The sequence below is a fragment of the Ictalurus punctatus genome, chromosome 18 (assembly GCF_001660625.3).
Source record: "Ictalurus punctatus breed USDA103 chromosome 18, Coco_2.0, whole genome shotgun sequence".
NCBI classification, from domain to species: domain Eukaryota; kingdom Metazoa; phylum Chordata; class Actinopteri; order Siluriformes; family Ictaluridae; genus Ictalurus; species Ictalurus punctatus.
Genome location: NC_030433.2, coordinates 6057202 through 6076918, shown reverse-complemented (window position 1 = coordinate 6076918; position 19717 = coordinate 6057202). Strand labels below are relative to the sequence as shown.

The following is a 19717-nucleotide window of genomic DNA, read 5'->3' as shown; positions in this document are numbered from 1 at the left end:
CTCCCTCACCAGCTGCTTCTTTTTCTTTCACTTGACGTAAGAAAAGTCCGGAAGACTTTCCTTGTCAGAAATATAGAGTTACAGCTTTACCCCTGAGAAATGAGAGTGTCCATCCAACAAGATCCTGTAGACTTTTAGTTGGGTGTTCAATGGCTGCCCCCCCAAAGTAAAAACTATCAGCTGAAACTTTACAAGAAAATAATACAATAAGTGTATGAATATAAACCTGTGATTTGTCTTGCAGAATCTCAGAGAAAATCAATCAAACTCATAAATCCAAAGCACAATATTCCACATGTACATTATTGTTTGTAATCTACACGTCAAAATACGAGTTCAGAAAGAACTGGCCAAGAATAGTCTGAAAATCATATAGGATATCTGCATGTGTAATTATTAATTTTTTTTATAAGTGATAATACGTGACAAGAATTCCAGTATAAATGAACATACAAAAAAAAGGAAGAACCAGCATATTAGTAATAGTTTATTTATAAAAAAAAAAAAAAAAAAAGCAAGTCAAATACACAGTACGCCTTAACACAAAGTCAGAAATGTCCCAGTGATGATCCAGCGGCTCTGATGCCGTAAAGCTTATCGAGTGGTGGATCGAAACGTTTCTCCACTCTACCAGGCGGGGGCGGTGTTGGCAAGTCGCCGCATGCGCCTGGGAACACGACAAAAACAAAACTGTTCGGTGAGGCTTCGAGGAAAACTGGAAGTCTAAAACAGCACGCCAATGAATATATAATAAATATTAGCAGCGTATATAGCCAAAGATTGTAAATTGCACGATAAACAATTTTTCGTGAATAATAAGAGATGATGTTATGAGATGATAAACGAAGTTATTTCCAAACACACAATCCATTTCCTCTCTCTGTATCGCACCTTGTGTTTCTGTCCTGATCTCTGATCTTCTTTTCCATCTCTGCATCTGTCAGCGTTTCCAGCAGGGGGCACCACTGATCGGCATCGCCCGTGTTCCGAATGGCAATCTCTACAGTCGGCAAGGGGTTCTCACTACGGAAAAGAACAACATCGCGGTCACAGGAAGTCAGTACGGACGTGCTTGATCATGACTGCATGTTGGAGGAAATGATATTTCCACTGGTCACCCTTAAGGCATAGTAGTGATGAAGATCTGCAGAAATGCCTTTAAATTATTATTATTATAATTATTATTATTATTCAATGTCTACTTGGTATGTACATTAAATAATCTGATGCATCATGCACAAAAATACAGATAAACTAAAAGACTGAATTAATTATATATATCACTTCAGCACATGCAGCAGACATGACAAGGAATCACTCAAGCAAACCTTGGTGTTACTCTTAAATAATGTCATTGTAAACATATATATATATATCTTATAATTAGCTTTATAAAAAGATCCACCATTTTGCACTGGTGTCCTGTTAAAAAGCAATTTTACTGTAGAAACCTTTAGGAACGAGCCCTGCAAAAGCTCAAGATCAAAATAAAGAAGAGATGAGGGTACTCAGCTTCCCAGGGCATGAAGGTGGAAGTGGGGGTAAACGTAGTGGGGGTAAGGAGGGAGAGAAGGTCAAAGAATTTTGAAGTATATTGACCTGAAATCAGACCTATTGGAACAGACAGTGGGAGAAGCAAACAATTAGAAGATTATAGCAAAGCAAAAAAGCAATGATGATGTTAAAATAGATGTTAAAGATGCATCCACTTGAGAACCTATTCATCACATAGTCTAAAATTTACCCCAAAAAGCAACCCAACAATAACAAGGTGCATCACTAATGGTCCGGCTCTCAACTGGATACACCCTACAGACTTTTTACATGAAGTTAACATACATGAAAATAACCCAAAGCTACTACACTAAATCGTCCCATCACATTTTCCTGGGCTTTTCTCTCTGGCCACTGATCTAAAGATACTAAAATCATACAGCATACAAAAAACACCACCACCACAAAACAGAACAAAACAAAACAATTGAAGGCACTCGGTGTGAACACCTCATAAAAGCAAAAGCAACATGATGGTACATGCAGAATGTTACCATACTAATAGCACAATATTAAAATAAAATCAGCTGTGAAGGGAAAGAAAAAAAAAAATGCAAATTTGTAAACAGTAAATCTGTTAGTGACTCAGCTGTAGTGTTCACACTGTACATAATGGAAAGAATGAACTGTTGTGTAGTATGGCTGCAACGATTAGCCAACACAATCGAGTAAGTCGATTAGGAAAATTCATTAGCATGCATCGTTTAAAATGAATAATAATAATGTAAGGAGTATGTGCATACTGAATTTGCCAAATCTGCGATTTCGTACCCTTTTCAAAGTGGAGTTGTGAAAAAGAACGTGAAGGGATTGCTGAACACTGAGCGTTCAAGAACCTAACTCGTGACATGGCAAGAAACTGTTTCAACCTTATTGTGTAAGTTAGAGGCAACAGATAGCTTAATATCCTTATTAACCTCTTTTTCCTCGTTAAGATTATTGGTAAGGTCCACGACCATGTGTTAGTTTAATACAACTTCAATAAAGGGATACATTTATGTTTAAAGTTGACGTTATTTCTTTTTGTCCAATTGTTTTTTGTGATTTAAATGACAAAAATTAAGTTAATTGTTAAGATTACTCAATTATTTGAAACAATACCGTGCTTGTAAATATCGCTCCAATACCAACGCGCACCGCAACGTAACGTAAGCCTAGCGTACGATTCCACGCTAAAGAACAGACGACACGAAATGACAGCAATGTAGTAGACGTATTCCATGATTAATGACGAAAATCAAAGCAATGCTGACTGTAAGGCAAACCGTGCTCTGCGAAAATACCAATAGGGGGAACTACGGCATAAAAATAATCGTTTGTTGCAGCCATAATGTGTAGTAACACAAGGAAGACTGTCCTGTTTACTATTCGCTGTAAACAGGACGCGCGCATGTGTATTTGTGTGCACAAATGTGCGGTTTGTGGCATTAATAAACAATTCAGGACACTACCAAACAAGGGGATAACAAATGAATCGGTTCTTAAATAAATTACAGCTCTCTGGTTCTATGTTGTGATGCACAAAATGGAATGAGCAGTGAATATACAGTATTAAGCCTAGTTGTTTTTGTTGGAGACCAAAATTACATGGAAATATGACAGAACAAAACCTCAAGATGCTCCTATTTTAAACGTCATGCATCCGCTACGTTATGCTCAAATGTTTCCCCTATAAAAAATAAATAAAAACAGGTTTAACACGTCTATGGAATCAATTATGCAGCGCTGCCTTGGCAAAGTCTGATCCCTATTAAATCATAACACAGAAAGTATATATATATATATATATATAAACTAAAAAAAAAAAAAAAAAAAAAAACTATTTCTGCTCACAATGACGTTTCATCTATAGGCTGGGGGGAAAAAAAACGAGCCGTTTCCACAGAATAACTGGAAAAGAGAAAAACCACAGACATGAAAGATCTTCTTTTCCTTTCTACATCTGTGTATCCGAAGCTTAAAGAGGACACATCAGTATAATTTACATGGAAATAAATACACATTTATTTTGCCTTCTAAAATTTCTGCGAGAAGGTCATTCTGGTGAGGCCTGGGCATCATTAGCAGCTTGCCTATGATCTGAGCCATTAAAAAAGCATTAGTGTTTAACTAGTGACTGAAAGAATGATGAGTGGAAGCAGCTAGATCCTAAACCCTTCCTGTTCTAAATCACTGAATGTTTCATGGTGCTTGGAGGCTCATTCCTTATTCGCTCTTTCAAACGTTCTGCTTATAATAGTGTAGTCCTGCTGTACGTTTTCGATAATGTATTTTCAAAAATCACTTGTATAAGTTAGAAACCGGAGTGAACGTATACATACAGGAATCAATTGTACGTGGTTTTAGGGCGCACCTATAATGGTTTTTAAAAGTGTCTAATTTTGTTTTAAAGCTCTCATACAATAGATTTACACACATCTGAGGTCTAAACACTTTAACATGCTCATAATTTAAACTGCAGCATTACCCTGGTCACAAACGACTCGCTCAATGATTCGTTCTAAACTCCTCCTTTCAGAGAGCATACTCTGCTGTGATTGGTCAGACGTCCCAGTCTGCTGTGATTGGTCTAAGGTTGTCAGTGTGTGTCGAAAAGGAAATGCCCGCTACCGTATAAACCTATAATAGGTTATAAACCTACATAGGTTAGTACAGGAAGTAAAGTCTGGAATCACTAACGATTCGTTTCAGCTGTTCAGAATCGATTCTTTCTTTTGGGTGTCAATAACTCAGTTTGTCTTGCGCTTTGATTTTTGAAACATTGCAAACGTTTTTTTACATTCGCAAACAGCTCTATAACACACTACATGAAAGGTAATATTCGAAAAACCATAATAGGTGCACTTTAACCATACGTATGCAAAATGGCTGCTTGCGGTAATTTGGAGCAGCACCCATGTGAGTCCTCAGAAATGAAAGAGATACGTATGTGTAGTGTAATACACTACAAACGTAAATATCGGGGTCAGTATAGCACAGATCGACACTGTGTCCGTAACTAACGTTGTGCATCATCATGTTATGTACTGTTCTATACTAGTACTACTAAAACGTTTTCCTGTTACAGTTAGTATTTGTATTAAAAACTTCTCATGTAGCCTTTAAACCTACTGACATACCAGTCTTCTGGATTAGTAAATATCTCTGAATGTGGAGAATTTTCGATTTGAGACCCCCCAAACCCCTGAAGTGCCTGGTGGTTACTGTAAATCCCTGTATATACGCATACACTCCAGTTTCTACCATGACGGGCTGTTTAAACCTGTCTGAGTTGATTTTTTTTTAATCACTTTCGAAATATCATTACAATTACTTGTAAACTGTTACATTTGACACATCACTATTAAAAAAAAAAGTAAATTTTCAGTTGATTTTCAGCTTCTCTCTCTTTTGGCAGGAAAAGTGGTGTTTTTGACCATCTTCACAGGCAACCCTGATAAATATAGTGGGGGTAAGGGGGGGATGTTAACTATATACACTTGTCTAATGTTAGCTAACTGCTAACAAACTTTAAACATTCTGCATTTACCTTAACAGAAAGTGAGGGCCACGTCAGCACATCTTTTAAGTTGAAAAGTCACAAAAATCAGGGGGGAAAGTGGGCGGGGCTTCCGGGGTTGTGAGGCAATATTGGCAAGTTTTGGGTGAGAACTCGTAGTTGTGTACTCCAACGTTAAACTGTATAAACGCTGGTTAGGTCCGAATTTACTAGCCAATTATTGACCAGTCAAATCTGAGTGTCAGGTGACAGTCCTCTGTATGATCGAAAACGTTAAACAGAGCTAATAAAACATGCCCTACAGCTACTTTTAGCATGCATTTATAATGTTTAAGAAAACTTGACAAATGTTGAGCTTGCTTTATGGTATAGCCCTCAGTGACATGTCTCATTGTGGCTTTTCTTCTTTTTTGCATTAGAAATAAGTGACGTGTACATGAACGGCGTGCGTCTCACCTGAAGGCGTACGTCCTCTGATGCCAGCTGAGCTGGCCGCGGATGCTGTAGGCGATGGTGGTGACGAACTCTCCTCCGAGACCGAGCTCAGAGCACAGCTTCAGCGCAAACGTTTCTGGAGAGTTCTCCTTCTCGGACATGTCCCACTCGAACTGGTCCACCAGGGAAATGTTTCCCACGTGTATGTTCAGCTAGCGATGCAAACATGTGCAGTATGTGACATTCTATATTATACAATTTCTCCAGTTTTTAACTTAATAACTTGCACATAGGGAAACGGATCGAGTCCTACCTTGATGATGACTCTCTGATCGGTCTGTTCGTCTAGGATGCTGTCAGTAGGGTAGGACTCTATCTGCTGCCGGATGGCGGAGGCGATGGCTGGGACGAATGTCAGTGGGTTCAGGTCCAAATCGTCACACAATATCTCTGCAAACATCTCCGGCGTCATCAGCTTCTCTGGAACCGAGAGGATTGAGAGGAATTGATATTGTGTGCGTTACGAGTGTAAAAAATCAGCCATTTGCTACATCATACTTATTATTTTCCTTTAACAGAATGCGCTTGGAAATGTTCTGCAGAGCTACCGTTCATATTCCAGGTGAAGGCGTCTCGGAGCTTCTGGCCGTCTATCTCCATGTCCAATCGGATGGGAACCAGAACCTCTGTCTGTGAGGCGTTTTCATGGATCACCGCTGGGTCGTGGTCATCGAAACTGCAAAAGATAAGAGGAGAGGAGCCCTTCAACACCTACACACACCACATGTGAATTACATTGTTTATATTCAAAAGCTTTAAATCAGAGTTTTGGATCTCAACAGGCAGTCATAAGACCTTCTGCATCATCACTACATGGCCATGCGGGCTCTGTATGAAGAGAACAGCAGAGGAGAAGACACATCATCAAATAACTTCTGACAGTGTACACTTTCAAGTCCACGAAGAACTAGAGAGCCTTTTGGTTCATTAGCAGTGACAGTACATGAAAGTAAACACCATACTTTGTAGAGAGAGTTCATTTACAAAATTCATTGGGGGGGGTCCAAAACTGAGCAAGTACAAGTGAACGTTAAGATCTCAGGAATCTACTTTTTTTTTTTTTTTTTTTTAAACACATGAGGATAAAAAATAGCTGTCTGGCCAAGTAAAATGAGTAAAAATTGGGAGTAGAGGAGAATGCTGGGTCACACTTTTATAACAGAAACAGTTTTGTCTAGAATAGGGCACTATTTTTTTTAAGCATCAGCAGAAAATGAGCTAGCCGCTGATAAACAACGTGACCCGAGTAGATCTAGGCGCACAAACACGTCCAATCCAAGCTATTAATCTGTCTGCCTAATACAACTCACCAAGAGGAGGAAGGGTGCACACTGGGACCAGGTCAATGACTTGGTTCCCATAAAGGAGCCTAGGATTTCGTGATTGCAGAAATGAACGCAAAACCTAATCAAGCAAACGCCGCGATATACGGAGGAGCTTGCAATTTGTTCAAAATTACCGCAGATTTTCCACAGGTCAGGGCTGAAACGAGTCACGTGATGTCATCACGACGCGCGTTCAGACAAAGCCTGCTTCACGTCCGTCGAACACGAGTACAGCTAAACGGTCACGTTTACCAAAGACCACTGCGAAAATTTATTTCATACGATTGCGATGTCACCAATTCAAGTAGTTTCAGCAAAAAAAAAGTATGAAATTTCTTCTCTTTTTTTTTTCCTCTTCAAAATAGCAGCAGCAAAATCGAGTGTTTTTGGCCACAACGATCACAAAAACAAAAAACAAAATAATAAATCCTAGATGGACTTATAATATACCATGCTAATAAAGAAATGCTACCCAGACGATATAAAAATGAATAATCGTTGGCGGGTGATGTTTTCTATAAGGACATGTTTACTTAGCATTTACGCAAGGAGTCCCCAGTGACAGAACTCTTGTAAGAATCCGTAAGTTTTTCAGCACCACTATTTATATATTTTTTTGTCTTTAACTTCAGGACAGAGGCTGATGAAGGAACGACTTTATACATTTATAGCTATTATGATGTTCCACAACATTTAACGTAACTATAAATGGATAAAAAGTATGTGTCGTTCTTTAATAATTTACAATTACAAAATAATGGTGGCTAATTGCTGTGGTATAAGTGAAATAAAAGAACAGGGTGTACTGTTTTATGAAAATAATTCACGATAATCAGCACATCCCAAAGTGTTTTATTCCTTATGTAAAAAAAAAAATCATTTGTATAGCTAAAAAGCTATAGAATGGTATAGGCTCGGTCTTAAAGACACACCCACCTGCTGGCGATGCCATTCAGAAGATGGAGACACCACCCATGTTTTTTTTGTGGGTGTCGTAAGATCCAAGAATTTTGGTTGAAGGTGCAGAGCTTTGTATGTGAGGTGTTGAACACTCAGATCTTGTTCTGCCCTAGACACTGTATTTTGGGAGATGGGGAGGTCACAAAATTGGAGGATAGGTACAAAAAAGATTGGGTTTTGACCAGTGTGATGATTGGTAGGCAGGTTATTTTAAGGGGATGGAAATCAGATGGAGCGCCCTCGTTTCCAGAGTGGTGTGTGGAGAGGGTGGCTGCCTTTGAGGAGGGGTCGAACAGAAAGATGTGAGTTGGGAATTCCTTCAGGAAGAAATGGAGCAGTTATTTGGCGTTTTTGGTGGACTCTCGAGGAGGGGCGGTGGAGAGTATAATTTAGAGTTTAGTCTATGATTATACTTGATTCTTGTATTTTCCTTTCTTTTTTTTTTTAAATTGTGTGTATTTTTTTTATTATTATTTTATTTTTTTGGATATGTGAGTTTATATTCTATTGACCACGGGGGTGTTCGTGGGGGGACAAGGGTGGGGTGGGAGGTTGGTAGGGGGAGGGGTTATAGTGGGGATTTATGTTAAAATAGTTTGATTCATTATATGTGTTGTTTGTCTCTTTGTGTTAACTTGTGAATCAATAAAAGTGTTAATTACAAAAAAACTAAAACCTATATGGACTTGGGAAAAGAGAGATGATGTAATGTTAATAAAGATGTTTAAAGTGAACGACCAAAAAAAAAAAAGCTATAGAATAACTGTAGAACCGTAATTTTTTCGTAATGAGGGACGCATCTCACCACAGGGGGAAGGTCCTTTTCTTGTCGCGTCCCATGCGGTTTCGGTTGATGGTGGTGGAACAAGGCACAGCGTCCAGGTGGTGTGAACTGTTGGGGAGTGTGGGGACCCACTGACTGTTCCTCTTGGCCTTCTGTTCCCTGGTAAGATAATCAAGAACTCATTTATGATGACGTGATATTGAGTTAAAAATTTTTTTTAAATAAACACCGTACGATGTGCATAATATTTTCTGCTGGCTCTTTACCTGAGGTAGGCTGGAGGTTCTGTGCTGATGGACACTGCCTTGTACTTCTCATCATTGCCCTCAAAGATCTCTTCACACTCAGACGCCTTCAGCAGAGTCACACTGGTGGCTAAAGTTGTGTAACCATGATCTAACACAAAATAAAACACTGCACAAACTGCTGTCCAGAAGCAGGACTAAACGCCTTTCCTGGATATTGAGCGTGCGTTCGTGAGACTGCTAGATTACTAGTAGGTTTGTGATCCGTGTATCCTCCGTTCGACGTGCATCGGATTTAAAACAAAAACACGGTTCGGCTCATGTTTATCTCATGATCGCTAAACTGCAGATTAAAAATGCACGCACATCCTGCGTAACACGATCTTCGACGTCAAGAATTACTCAGTTGAACGGAAGGTAGACGGATTGTTCACAACTGCTTTCTGGACTATAAGCAAAACTTTTTAAATGGTGTACTTTCAAACATAAAGGCCAGCGAATCACTTACCGTGTGACGATGCGGCGATCTTTTTCCTCTCCTCTACCGAAGCGAGTCTGCGCCACAATGATGGGTACCTTTTGTACAGCGAACCTCTGAACATACGCAAATAATTTCCAACCTGGAGAAAGCATGCCAAGCAAGATGAAACGGTTATGTCCTTTTATTGCCACGTACAGTCATGATACACTAAATCCAGCAGGCGTAACAAGCTAGAGACCGTAGAATAGAACGAGTGGAAATCAGGACGAGACGATGTAAACGGCTGCTTTATCTCTACGTAAAGAGAACGATGCGGTGGCACTTTAGTCCTATAGTGTGTCCGGTTCTCTCACCTCCTAATTTGTAAACTCTCATTTGCTTTAACTGATCGACTTCATTCCTCATCATCTCGCAGACTGCTGTCTAGTCAAGCCGCACTGCCGCACTGCATTCTGGGACACCGGCATGACCACTGTTTCTTACTTGGGGTTCTCTTTAATAAGTCAGAGAACATTTCTGAACAATAATGAGTGAGAAAAGCAGTCTGAGCAAACAAAACCTGTACAATGGCATCCTGTTAAATGGCACTGTAACAGCTCTTGCAATGTCCCCCGTGTGACGTCACCGCGGGACACAACCGCTAACTTCTCACATATACAACAATAATACATCACCAACCTATCAATTATCACCAGAATAGCTCGATATATCAGAAATATTTCAATATATACATATTTAATGTGTCTCAGAGGAGTTTTTCTTAAAATTCAGGGCCTTGTACAGACAAGGATTCTTGTCGTTTGTAGCCACTTCGTGCTAAACAGCACAAGGATTAATTACAACACGCACAATATAACAAAAGGGTTTGGTCGAGGTTATGACAATAAATATAACATAATAACGCCTAACTGCGTAATTGTTTAAATAAATTCACTGTTTCGCATCCATTCATTCATTCATTCATTGTGGACGCGTCAGATGCTACATCCTAACTAGCATGCTAGTTAGCATGCTAAGCATCAACACACTCACAATAACGAGATGTTCTCCGTCTAAACTGATAACTACAACAATGTTTAGTTCACACGCGTGTATTAGGGAATTTCATTTAAAAACTAAACGCGTACCTCAGAGCCTATCATGTAAAAATCGCCATCTTCTTCGAGTTGAAATTTTATCGGCTTTTGACCGAATGTTTTACTCAACGCCATCTTTAGAAGACAGACACAATACAGCCCACTGCGCATGTTACTGCGCATGTTTCTGCGCATACAAAGGCACGTAAACACTAGGAACAACGGGTACTATGGACAGTCTCGATCATTTCTTAAAGGCTTAACGATAACGATACAATTCAATGTTTGTTTTAAATGTTTTGTAACACTGGAACTTCACAAAAACATACTTCTAAATGTTATTTGGTCTTTCAAACAGGTTAATAACTTTACTTAAAACCTCATTATTATGAGGTATGCTTTGCGAAGTTTACGGGTCCTGTGTGTGCCCCACTGATCCATCTACAAATATGAGTCTAAAATAAAGGTCAAATACTTTAAATGTGCATGTTTTAGATAAATAATTTAAGGCATTAATAAAAAAAAAAAACCTACACATTCTACAGCACCTGTCCCCACCCACTTTAACTACACTTTACCTTAAAATGTGTAACAGTCGTTAAAATATTTCAATACTTTATTATTTTTTTGCGTTCCTTTTTTTAATCCAATTAACATCTCATGCTGGAAACATCCCTTTCCAAGAGTCATCCATGTAAGTTGTGCATAATGTACTACTTGAACACATGAAATCCACAGCAGGGAGTTGCATCATCTGAATTTCCTGATGATCTTTAGAAGAAGAAATACTGCGTTTTTGTTTGTTTGTTTGTTTCTTTGTTTCAGTGATACTGTGATGTTGACTTACAAGAGCACCTATAAAGTACACCCCAAAATATTCATTATTAATTAAAATTGTGTTTACAAATTATTAGAATGTAGTTAACCTCCTCATACCGTTAGCATGTGCTTTTTTTGTTTACATTTTTTAATTCTATGTATTATCTCATTCTATATCCTGTTATTCATTAAGTGCACCAATTGTCAGAAAACAAACTTTGTGAGAGAGAGAGAGATTGTTGCTTGAGAAGGGTTAACACATTTTTTAAACAGTTAAACGTTCAAGACCATTATTATATCCTACTGCGATACGTTTGTTATCCAATAAAGTTGGAACGTTGAACCTTTTGCATTATCTCTTTACGAAATCTTTACATTTTCATAGCAGTGATACGAATGCCTTCATGCCGTTGCCTCAAAAGTACGTAACATGTAGCAAATCAACTGGAATAAGCATGAGTGTAAAGTTGGCATGGTCATCTTCCATGATAAGTCTTACATATTAATAACAAATAAGTGATCATGCAGTAAAAAAAAAAAATCTAATGTTTAATTACTCATACTTTTATAGGACTAATATTAGTGTTGATTTAACGTGAACACATTTTGTGTGAAAACTAGCAGCAGCAACAACAACAACAACAAAATAATAATTCCTTTGAGGAACAGCAGTCCATCTTGGATATACTACCATTTCAGCAATTTCAACCTCCTCAGCTGCAATATAAATCTGGGCAGGATTAACAATGTCTTCAACAAAGCTTAAATTGGATAAATAAATGAACTTTGATTTAATCCAGGTTAAATCTTTTTCTTAAAACCCAAAACTATATATATATATTTAAAAAAAAACCAACAACAAAAAAACCCCCACTACAGTTGTGTTAATCAAATCACATGTAAATGATGTAGATTTTATTTGTGTGCTTACAAATGTCATGAATGAAATTTTGTGGCTTGGTTTTCACTTTCTCTCAGATGCTGAGAAAAGGGTCTTAAAAGGTTAATCCTCAATTTTAAAATAAATGTAAGATCAGTAAGATAATAGTTAAATAGTTAAACATTTAATAATAGTTTATATATATATATATATATATATATATATATATATATATATATATATATATTTTTTTTTTTTACAGTTTATAACAAGTTTTAGTGTTTTTTAATCTAACTTTACTTTCTTTAATTCAGTCACACAAATCCAAGAGACCAAAACAAATGCCTCATGTGGTTAAAAATGTCTAGTTACTTTTAGTTGTTTTGCTTTTACTATGAGGTTAGAAAGTCTTATTTAATTATTTCTAATTATCTCCAATTTCTAAATGGGGAGCAGTCGCAATCCTTATACGCCCCCCATTGGTCATGGTCAGACATTACTCCTCGTCTTATGGCAGACTTGGAGAACAATGAAGATGAGCATGGTGCTGATGAGGAGTGCTAGGAGAAGCAGTAGGGAGATCCAGGCTCCAGGATGCAGGGCTCTTCTCGAATTTACATTCTCCTCAGGTAACATACTGCTCATGCTTAGCATGTAACCCAACGACCAGCCCAGAGAGGAGTCCCCGGCCTGACACACACACACACACACACACACACACACACACACACACACACACACACACAGCTTATTATTCAGGTATTCATCATAAACACATTATTCATCAACTACTATTAATGTATTAGTAACTAAGGAAGGAATGAGGAATATAAATCTAAGCCCACTCACATATCCTGAGAGATTAAATGGTTAAATTTGATTTAGTTATTTATTAAGATGAGAGTTACATTTCGAAAGCTCCTGTGAACTGTAACGGTGAGCTCACCTTTTTCTGAAAGGAAATTCTGGGGAAGGAGTTATCGTCGAAGTGGTAGCCCCTCAGCATAAGAACCTGGATGTACACAGCAAGTGCACAGTAGTCCCTCAGGTATGACTTCTGTTCTGGAAAATCCTTAGACATCTAATGTGAAGAAAACGTATTAATGTGTGCAGGATTAAAAGAATTCATTAAACAGTTCGTTTCGCCGGCTTAGTTCTGTTTAGATAGAAATGTCTTTCCCCAAGAGAGACATGAAACACTTTTCCACTGGAGTGTGCAGTACAGAGACATTTATATGATAAGAAATAAAAAGACAGGTCTTATTTCATGTTTAATAAAAAGTGTGACTACAAAGGCACTATGTTATACCCTAGGTAGTGAGCAATCATGGTGAATAATAGATGCATTCAGACTAATTTCACAGGTAATAAACGTAAAATCAAGGTACAGTAAATATCAGCAAGACCTCTTATACCACAGTCCTGTTACAGTAAATACTCAATTCTGATTGGTCAGTTCAATTTTGTATAACAGTAGCTCTGACAGGTTTACATCAACGTACTCATTCTAATAAGTCATGGTAACTCATTCACAGGGGCTTGTATGATGTACACTCTACATAAATAGATTAAAAAACATGTGTAATCATTGATTACAGTTTTGATACGTTTTCTCTGCGAAAACTAGCATTTATGGAAGAAGTCTCCACTGCAAAGCTATAACTATAAATGTTCCAGCAAGGGAAAGTCTTTAGGATGAGGGACTTTGATGCTTTCCGGTTTCTTGGTAACATGGCAAGTTGTGTCCAGGACATTCCACAACATTAAATGTAACTGTAAACGGATTTAAAAAATGGCATTGTTCTTTAATGAATAAAAAATGGTAAGTGATGGTAAATGGCTTTGGTATAATGGAAATAAAATCACTCCAGGATGTGCTGCTGTAGGAAAATAATGAACTTTGGTGTAGTAACAGTAATTCTTTTTTGTCTCAAGCCACAGTGTACCACACCATCATTCATCCATCCATCCATCTTCTATACTGCTTATCCTATTCAGGGTCACGGGGAACCTGGAGCCTATCCCAGGGAGCATCAGGCACAAGGCGGGGTACACCCTGGACAGGGTGCCAATCCATCGCAGGGCACTCACATACACACTCACACACCCATTCATACTTTGGACATGCCAATCAGCCTACCGTGCATGTCTTTGGACTGGGGGAGGAAACCCCCGCAGCACGGGGAGAAAATGCAAACTCCGCACACACAGGGCCACGGTGGGAATCAAACCCCCAACCCTGGAGATGTGAGGCGAACATGCTAACCACTAAGCCACTGTGCACCCCTCCATCATTGATTATTTTCCTAAAACAGCATGTCCAGTTGTGTTTTATTCTCCTAACTTAAATGTCAGCGACAATAACTTGACAATGTACTCTGACACACTCACTCACTGGTACCTTCACGAGGGTCATATTACACACAGTCTGAGCGGCCTGTTGGAGCTGAACCGGGGTGCTGATGTAGATGCCGGTGCTCTTCTTCAGAAAGCTGTGAGTGAAGAAGAAGGCTGAAAAAGCCTAAAAGAGAAAAGCATAAAATATCACACACACAAAAATAAAATGTATCATGCACAAAAATGACTTTCTACACATAAAACAAGTGTTTAAAAAAATATATATATATATATATATATATATATATATATATATATATATATATATATATATATATATATATATATATATACTGAAAAAAAGCTAAATTTACTGTAATTTCAAGTGAAACCATCACATACTGTACCATGAAGCTTCCACTGGTGTTGGGTTGGAAGACGCCATCAAAGGAGCACTGGGAGAACAGACAGTTCTGGAAGGAGAAGATCTCAGATATGTTCCTCAGACAGTGCTGATAGTTGCCTGTGCCTTGAACGATCATTAACATCTCAGGCTTATATAACGCAGGACGCTGTGATTTAGTGCATGGAGATTCAAACACTTGTTGCAGGTACAGGTCCTCTCTGTGGTCTGATGGGTAGCACGGATGGTGCACGGTGTCGCTGCTGTCCTGGGTCTTGAAAAAACACATGCGCAAAGTAGACTGAATCAATGACAAAAGCATCCTTGACTGTTTAAGCTGCAGTGTGTAAAGAGTTTTTATACACCCATAAGAATGACTTTCAGTATACAGGTGTAGAAGAGTAAAGACAAACAGTACTAAGTGTGTTGAATTGTTCGGTATGAGCAGGTTGTGACTCATGGGATGATTACAGGACAGTCTTTACGATTACAGCAGCAGTTCAGGGTGAGATTATCAACTGATAATACAGAACAAGGACAGACATTTAGAGGTCTAAAACAGTGTACTATATAATGAAAGAGAATTTAAATGGTCTTCAAGCTAGCTTGTACCGTAATGAGGTGGGCCAAGAGCTTGCGCAGAACCTCAATTGCTCCATAGCACAGGTAGCTGTGTGTGTACAGAGAATAGTCTTGGCCGTAGAGACGCAAAGTCATGCTGTTCTCTGGATCCTCCACTTCATCCTGGTTGACAAACGTGATCTGAGTGGACGCTCCTCCTAAGTCCAGCGCACCAACCGTCTGTCTGCCTGGGTTTAACCACCGGCCTACAAAGCCATACTGATTGGAGAAACAAAATGAAAAATCTTCCTAGACCACTAGAGGGCACTGGTTGCACATGTGAGAGCAATTAGAAACAAAACATAATGATGCACAGTAACCATGGATGGAATTTCTAACAATCAGATGAACCTTGATGAAGTTTTCTAGCAGATAGTTGACAGTGACCCATCCGTAAGCTCCCTCCTCCTTCCCACTCAAGATTTTCGCTCCTTGAAATTTGAAAGGAAAGGATTTGATTGTTTGTCCCACTTCCTGAAGAACCTGCTTTGATTTCTCAGGGCTGGAGATGCTGAAAGACAAAAAAAAATAATAACAAGAAATTCTAATATCCTTTTCAACAGAGAACAATACGGTTGTCGCTCAGAACACACTTCAGAAGCCTCATGCCTGCCGTAGCTCCCAGGTACACAGGTGTGAGGTGATGCCGTGCTTGGGGAATGTCCACCATGGCTTGTTTGAGACATGTTTCCAGACTGCGGCCTGCAGCCCCCTGCTGACCTGCATAGCTAGAAATCCCTCCTCCTGTAGCCAAAAACAGTGCCAATTAATAGATCATTTCTATAGTAATTGAAGAGTAATTGAAAGCAGACTCCCTACGTAATTGTATGCTAATTATAAACGGATTAAAAATGTGTTGTTATTTAACCCTTTCTTACAGTACACTGTTCCATTCCGGCATGGGAATGGAAATTGACTTATCGGACATTTTCAATCAGTAGAAACAAATTAATTCTTTTATCAACGCATGGCTGTTATAAGATTAGTCACTGTTGGGTTTCTGTGTGTAGAGTGCTGGCTCAAATTTTGCCTATTACCTGAAGACACTTAATATAGAAACAGATACTCACATATTCAATTGGAGCAAGAAAAATAAGACACCAGCCGTGAGTGAGAAGAAGCAAGGGTCCAGGTTTATTCGTTCCGTTCCACCACACGAGATCCCCACAGTTTGAGACGTCCCAAAATGCGATCTCAAAAAACAGAGCTGGAGCTCTTCTGTTTATACGGTTTTCTTAGGGTCAGGATGGCCCAGACACCAATATGTTTAGAGTTAGCTGTCCCAGGACATGTTAACCCTTATTTTGCAGGTACGGCTTGGCTCCGAATATATTTTGTTTTGTTTCACTCTTTGACAATAACCTGACCATGTCTCTGTCACTGTGTCTGGATTTTCGTTGAGAATGGACACTTTCAAACACACCATCTCTACATTATGAGTAAATTTTATATTTGTTCTACATTTCTTTTTTTTTGTTTATAGTGCTTGCATGTACAGTACCCTATAAGAGTTTTTCATGAAACAGAATATGAAACAGAATATGAAACAGATTAATTTCTGTTTTCTGCATACACACCAGGCCTCTGTGTGTGTGTGTGTGTGTGTGTGTGTGTGTGTGTGTGTGTGTGTGTGTGTGTGTGTGTGTGTGTCTTAGGTGAACATCTGTTCATACAGTCCACCAGCCCAGTGAATTCTCAATAAGATTACATATTACTCATACTAGGTCTCCCTCGTGTTTATTTCATGTATATTTTATATACAACAAGAGTATCATGACTCTGTGTTTAGCTGCTGGGGAACAGGGCGATTGGAAATGGGAGGGGTGTCAGCCAATTGCTGGGCAAACAATTCACCCCTCTTCAAACCTAGTAGGCTAGGTAAAAATAGAACTACTTACAAGAAACTGCAAGTTTTTAAAGCCCTGAGTGTCTCTTTTCATATGAGCCATTAACCACTACTGTGGACTGTGACATCACAAATCAATACAATGCCGAACATGGGCACCCCCAAAACAGGCAGAAACTCCATTTTTTTGGCCTCTGGTAAAAAGGAGCTAATAAAGAAAAAGTGTCATACTTGATACGGTGAAGCTTTCTGGAAGGAGACGTTTATTTACACATTTATGGAAGGAGTCTCCATTGTCAGTGCGTTGTAACAGTCAGTAATTTTCCTCTTCACACTTTCTGGTTTCTCTTTATCATGACAGGATGTGCTTTTTTGTCTTATTAACTTCAGTTAAGAGGAAAAAAATGAGAGGCTGGTGAGAGTTAGATTGTTTATACAGTAGCTGATAACTTGTTTCAACAACATTAAACATATAAAACTATAATTAGATGTTTTTTTAAGTCTGACACATTCATTTGACATAAATTTAACCTTGTAATCATTGGCAAATTACTGTAGTAACAGATGAATAAAACACTTCAGGATGTGCTGTTATTAGAAAATAATTAGCTCCGGGGTGGTCATATCATATCACACCAAGCCACTGTGGATTATTTGCCTACAAACTGCATTCCCCTTAAGTACTCATGTCCTTCGCCCAATGAGAGAATACGCTGCATTCGCTGACCTTTCACCTTGCATTCGCTGTGCTGGGTTACCACGCCCGTGCCGTTCTGTTTGTCCGCCGGCCATCTGTATACGTATATGGACGTGTGAGAGGAACCAGCATCCAGCACAATCCCATACTGTCACGAGGCAAAGAGGGAGAGCATGTTAATAATCAGTTATGAGCTACAATTCTGCTTATAAGTCACATATTATTCTTTCTTTCTATTCTATCATTATGCATCATTCCTTCAGTTTTGGCACGTGAGTCCGAATCTCATCCCAAAAGACTGGCCATTCTAAGAAATATAGGATAAAGGGACATGCAAGACAGATGTAACGTAACAGATGCATTTACAGCCTAATATGAGTATGTAGGCCAAACAGCTGTACTCCACTGGGAGGTTTCCATCGGAAATGCAAGTATCCTCAACTGTTTTCTCACCACTGTATAAAAGAACGCTTTGTTTGGTTCCCAGATCCATAGCAGTACCATATCTACATGTTTTCTTTTCTTCTATCAAACTAATTTGAATATATTTCAATCACTAAATGATGTTTAAGTAAAAAAAAAAAGATGTTCTGTCATCTTTGGGGTTTTTTTATTATTTTTTTTATTCTGCATGTGTTTAAATGTGAGTCAATGGAACTCTAAAAAGAATTTAACAATAAAAGCTCACTGAATCGTTAAAAAAGAAAAATATGTAGAGAAGAGAAGCTAAAGTAGGACAATAGGCCGCTCAATAAAGGGTCAAGTGATGGACCAGAGACATAAATAAGCATATTTATTCTTTCTCACATTTACAAAGATGCACTACATACATTATCAGCCATACCAAATGCTCTCAAATTGCACTGACAAAATTGATGCTTTTTTTTTGGTAGTTGCATTAAATAAAAATAATCAGCAAGTCACTAATCAGCAAACTGAAGCTGGCATAAATGATTACCGGTGAGAAAGTTATTGAAAAGTCACTCTACTGAAAAAGAAATGCATCAAGGGCAGGAGAAGAGATATAAAGTGTTAGTTTATGATTTAAGTAAGATATTACCATATATTGTGGAGGTTCCTGGATCTCCTCCACATGCACAGTGAGCAGGAGCAGAGCCACAGCAGCGAAGAGCAGAAGCACAGCCGAGGCAACAATCCAACTGCGCTGTTTGTCCATTTTCTCTCCAAAGTTTACAGTCTAATGGGGATCTGGGCTGATCTTAATGCTGCACCATGCACTGCCTTCCTATTCAGCGCGACGACTGTTACATTAGACAACCTGAACCGAGATTCCCAGCAGCATTGCAGCACAAAGATCACTGTGAAATGGTAGAGCAAGCATCACACTGAACACTCTCTCTCTCTCTCTCTCTCTCTCTCTCTCTCTCTCTCCCAGTTAAGATGAACTGAACTTTGCGATGCTTTTGGGAAACTCAGCCCTGAACAATACATTTTTTAAAAAAATAAAACGATTTCAAGTCTGAGTGAATCGGATTGGATTAGATTGCTAGATAATAAGAACAAAAAAGTAATAAACTAAAGCGAGTATAATTACAATTCTTTTGCAATGTCATTTTGAACCATTTATTGAATCTAATTAATTTCATTTTATATAGGCTGTTTATGCTGCAGTTAATAGGTAGTCTTTATTTGTTTATTTTTATGCATGCATGATGTCCAGATATACATTTTAGA

General features: G+C 38.6%; 2 protein-coding genes across 4 annotated transcripts; both read right to left on the bottom strand.

Annotated features, from left to right (window-relative positions):
• Positions 1-474: 474 nt before the first annotated feature.
• LOC108279077 (SWI/SNF-related matrix-associated actin-dependent regulator of chromatin subfamily B member 1-A) lies at positions 475-10630 on the bottom strand. 3 transcript variants are annotated; one of them, XM_017493038.3, is made up of 9 exons: positions 10471-10616; positions 9371-9482; positions 8884-9013; positions 8639-8776; positions 6097-6224; positions 5802-5968; positions 5510-5700; positions 892-1023; positions 475-667 (listed from the first exon to the last, which is right to left on the bottom strand). In XM_017493038.3, the coding sequence occupies exons 1-9, from the start codon at positions 10612-10614 to the stop codon at positions 628-630; spliced, it is 1182 nt and encodes a 393-aa protein (XP_017348527.2). In that variant the 5' UTR covers positions 10615-10616; the 3' UTR covers positions 475-627. The 3 variants fall into 3 exon arrangements, with proteins under 3 accessions (XP_017348527.2, XP_017348530.1, XP_053543928.1); XM_017493041.3 differs by having other exon boundaries at positions 8884-8992; XM_053687953.1 differs by lacking the exons at positions 475-667; positions 892-1023 and adding an exon at positions 1036-1611 and having other exon boundaries at positions 10471-10630.
• Positions 10631-12117: 1487 nt separating this feature from the next.
• entpd2b (ectonucleoside triphosphate diphosphohydrolase 2b) lies at positions 12118-19384 on the bottom strand. The gene is made up of 9 exons (XM_017493036.3): positions 19083-19384; positions 18053-18170; positions 16073-16223; positions 15831-15990; positions 15471-15698; positions 14863-15132; positions 14520-14639; positions 13065-13199; positions 12118-12808 (listed from the first exon to the last, which is right to left on the bottom strand). Exons 1-9 carry the CDS (start codon positions 19197-19199, stop codon positions 12608-12610), a joined length of 1500 nt encoding a protein of 499 aa, XP_017348525.1. The 5' UTR covers positions 19200-19384; the 3' UTR covers positions 12118-12607.
• Between the last annotated feature and the right edge of the window lie 333 nt (positions 19385-19717).

Excerpts from the sequence above, each read along its gene's own strand:
- LOC108279077 (XM_017493038.3), bottom strand. The coding sequence starts at position 10,614 with ATGCGCAGAAACATGCGCAGTAACATGCGCAGTGGGCTGTATTGTGTC. Across the intron at positions 9,014-9,370 it reads GATCGCCGCATCGTCACACG|ATCATGGTTACACAACTTTA; the intron begins GTAAGTGATTCG and ends ATTTTGTGTTAG. Across the intron at positions 8,777-8,883 it reads GAACCTCCAGCCTACCTCAG|GGAACAGAAGGCCAAGAGGA; the intron begins GTAAAGAGCCAG and ends TTATCTTACCAG.
- entpd2b (XM_017493036.3), bottom strand. The coding sequence starts at position 19,199 with ATGGACAAACAGCGCAGTTGGATTGTTGCCTCGGCTGTGCTTCTGCTC. Across the intron at positions 18,171-19,082 it reads AGGAACCTCCACAATATATG|TATGGGATTGTGCTGGATGC; the intron begins GTAATATCTTAC and ends GCCTCGTGACAG. Across the intron at positions 14,640-14,862 it reads ACACCAGTGGAAGCTTCATG|GCTTTTTCAGCCTTCTTCTT; the intron begins GTACAGTATGTG and ends TTTCTCTTTTAG.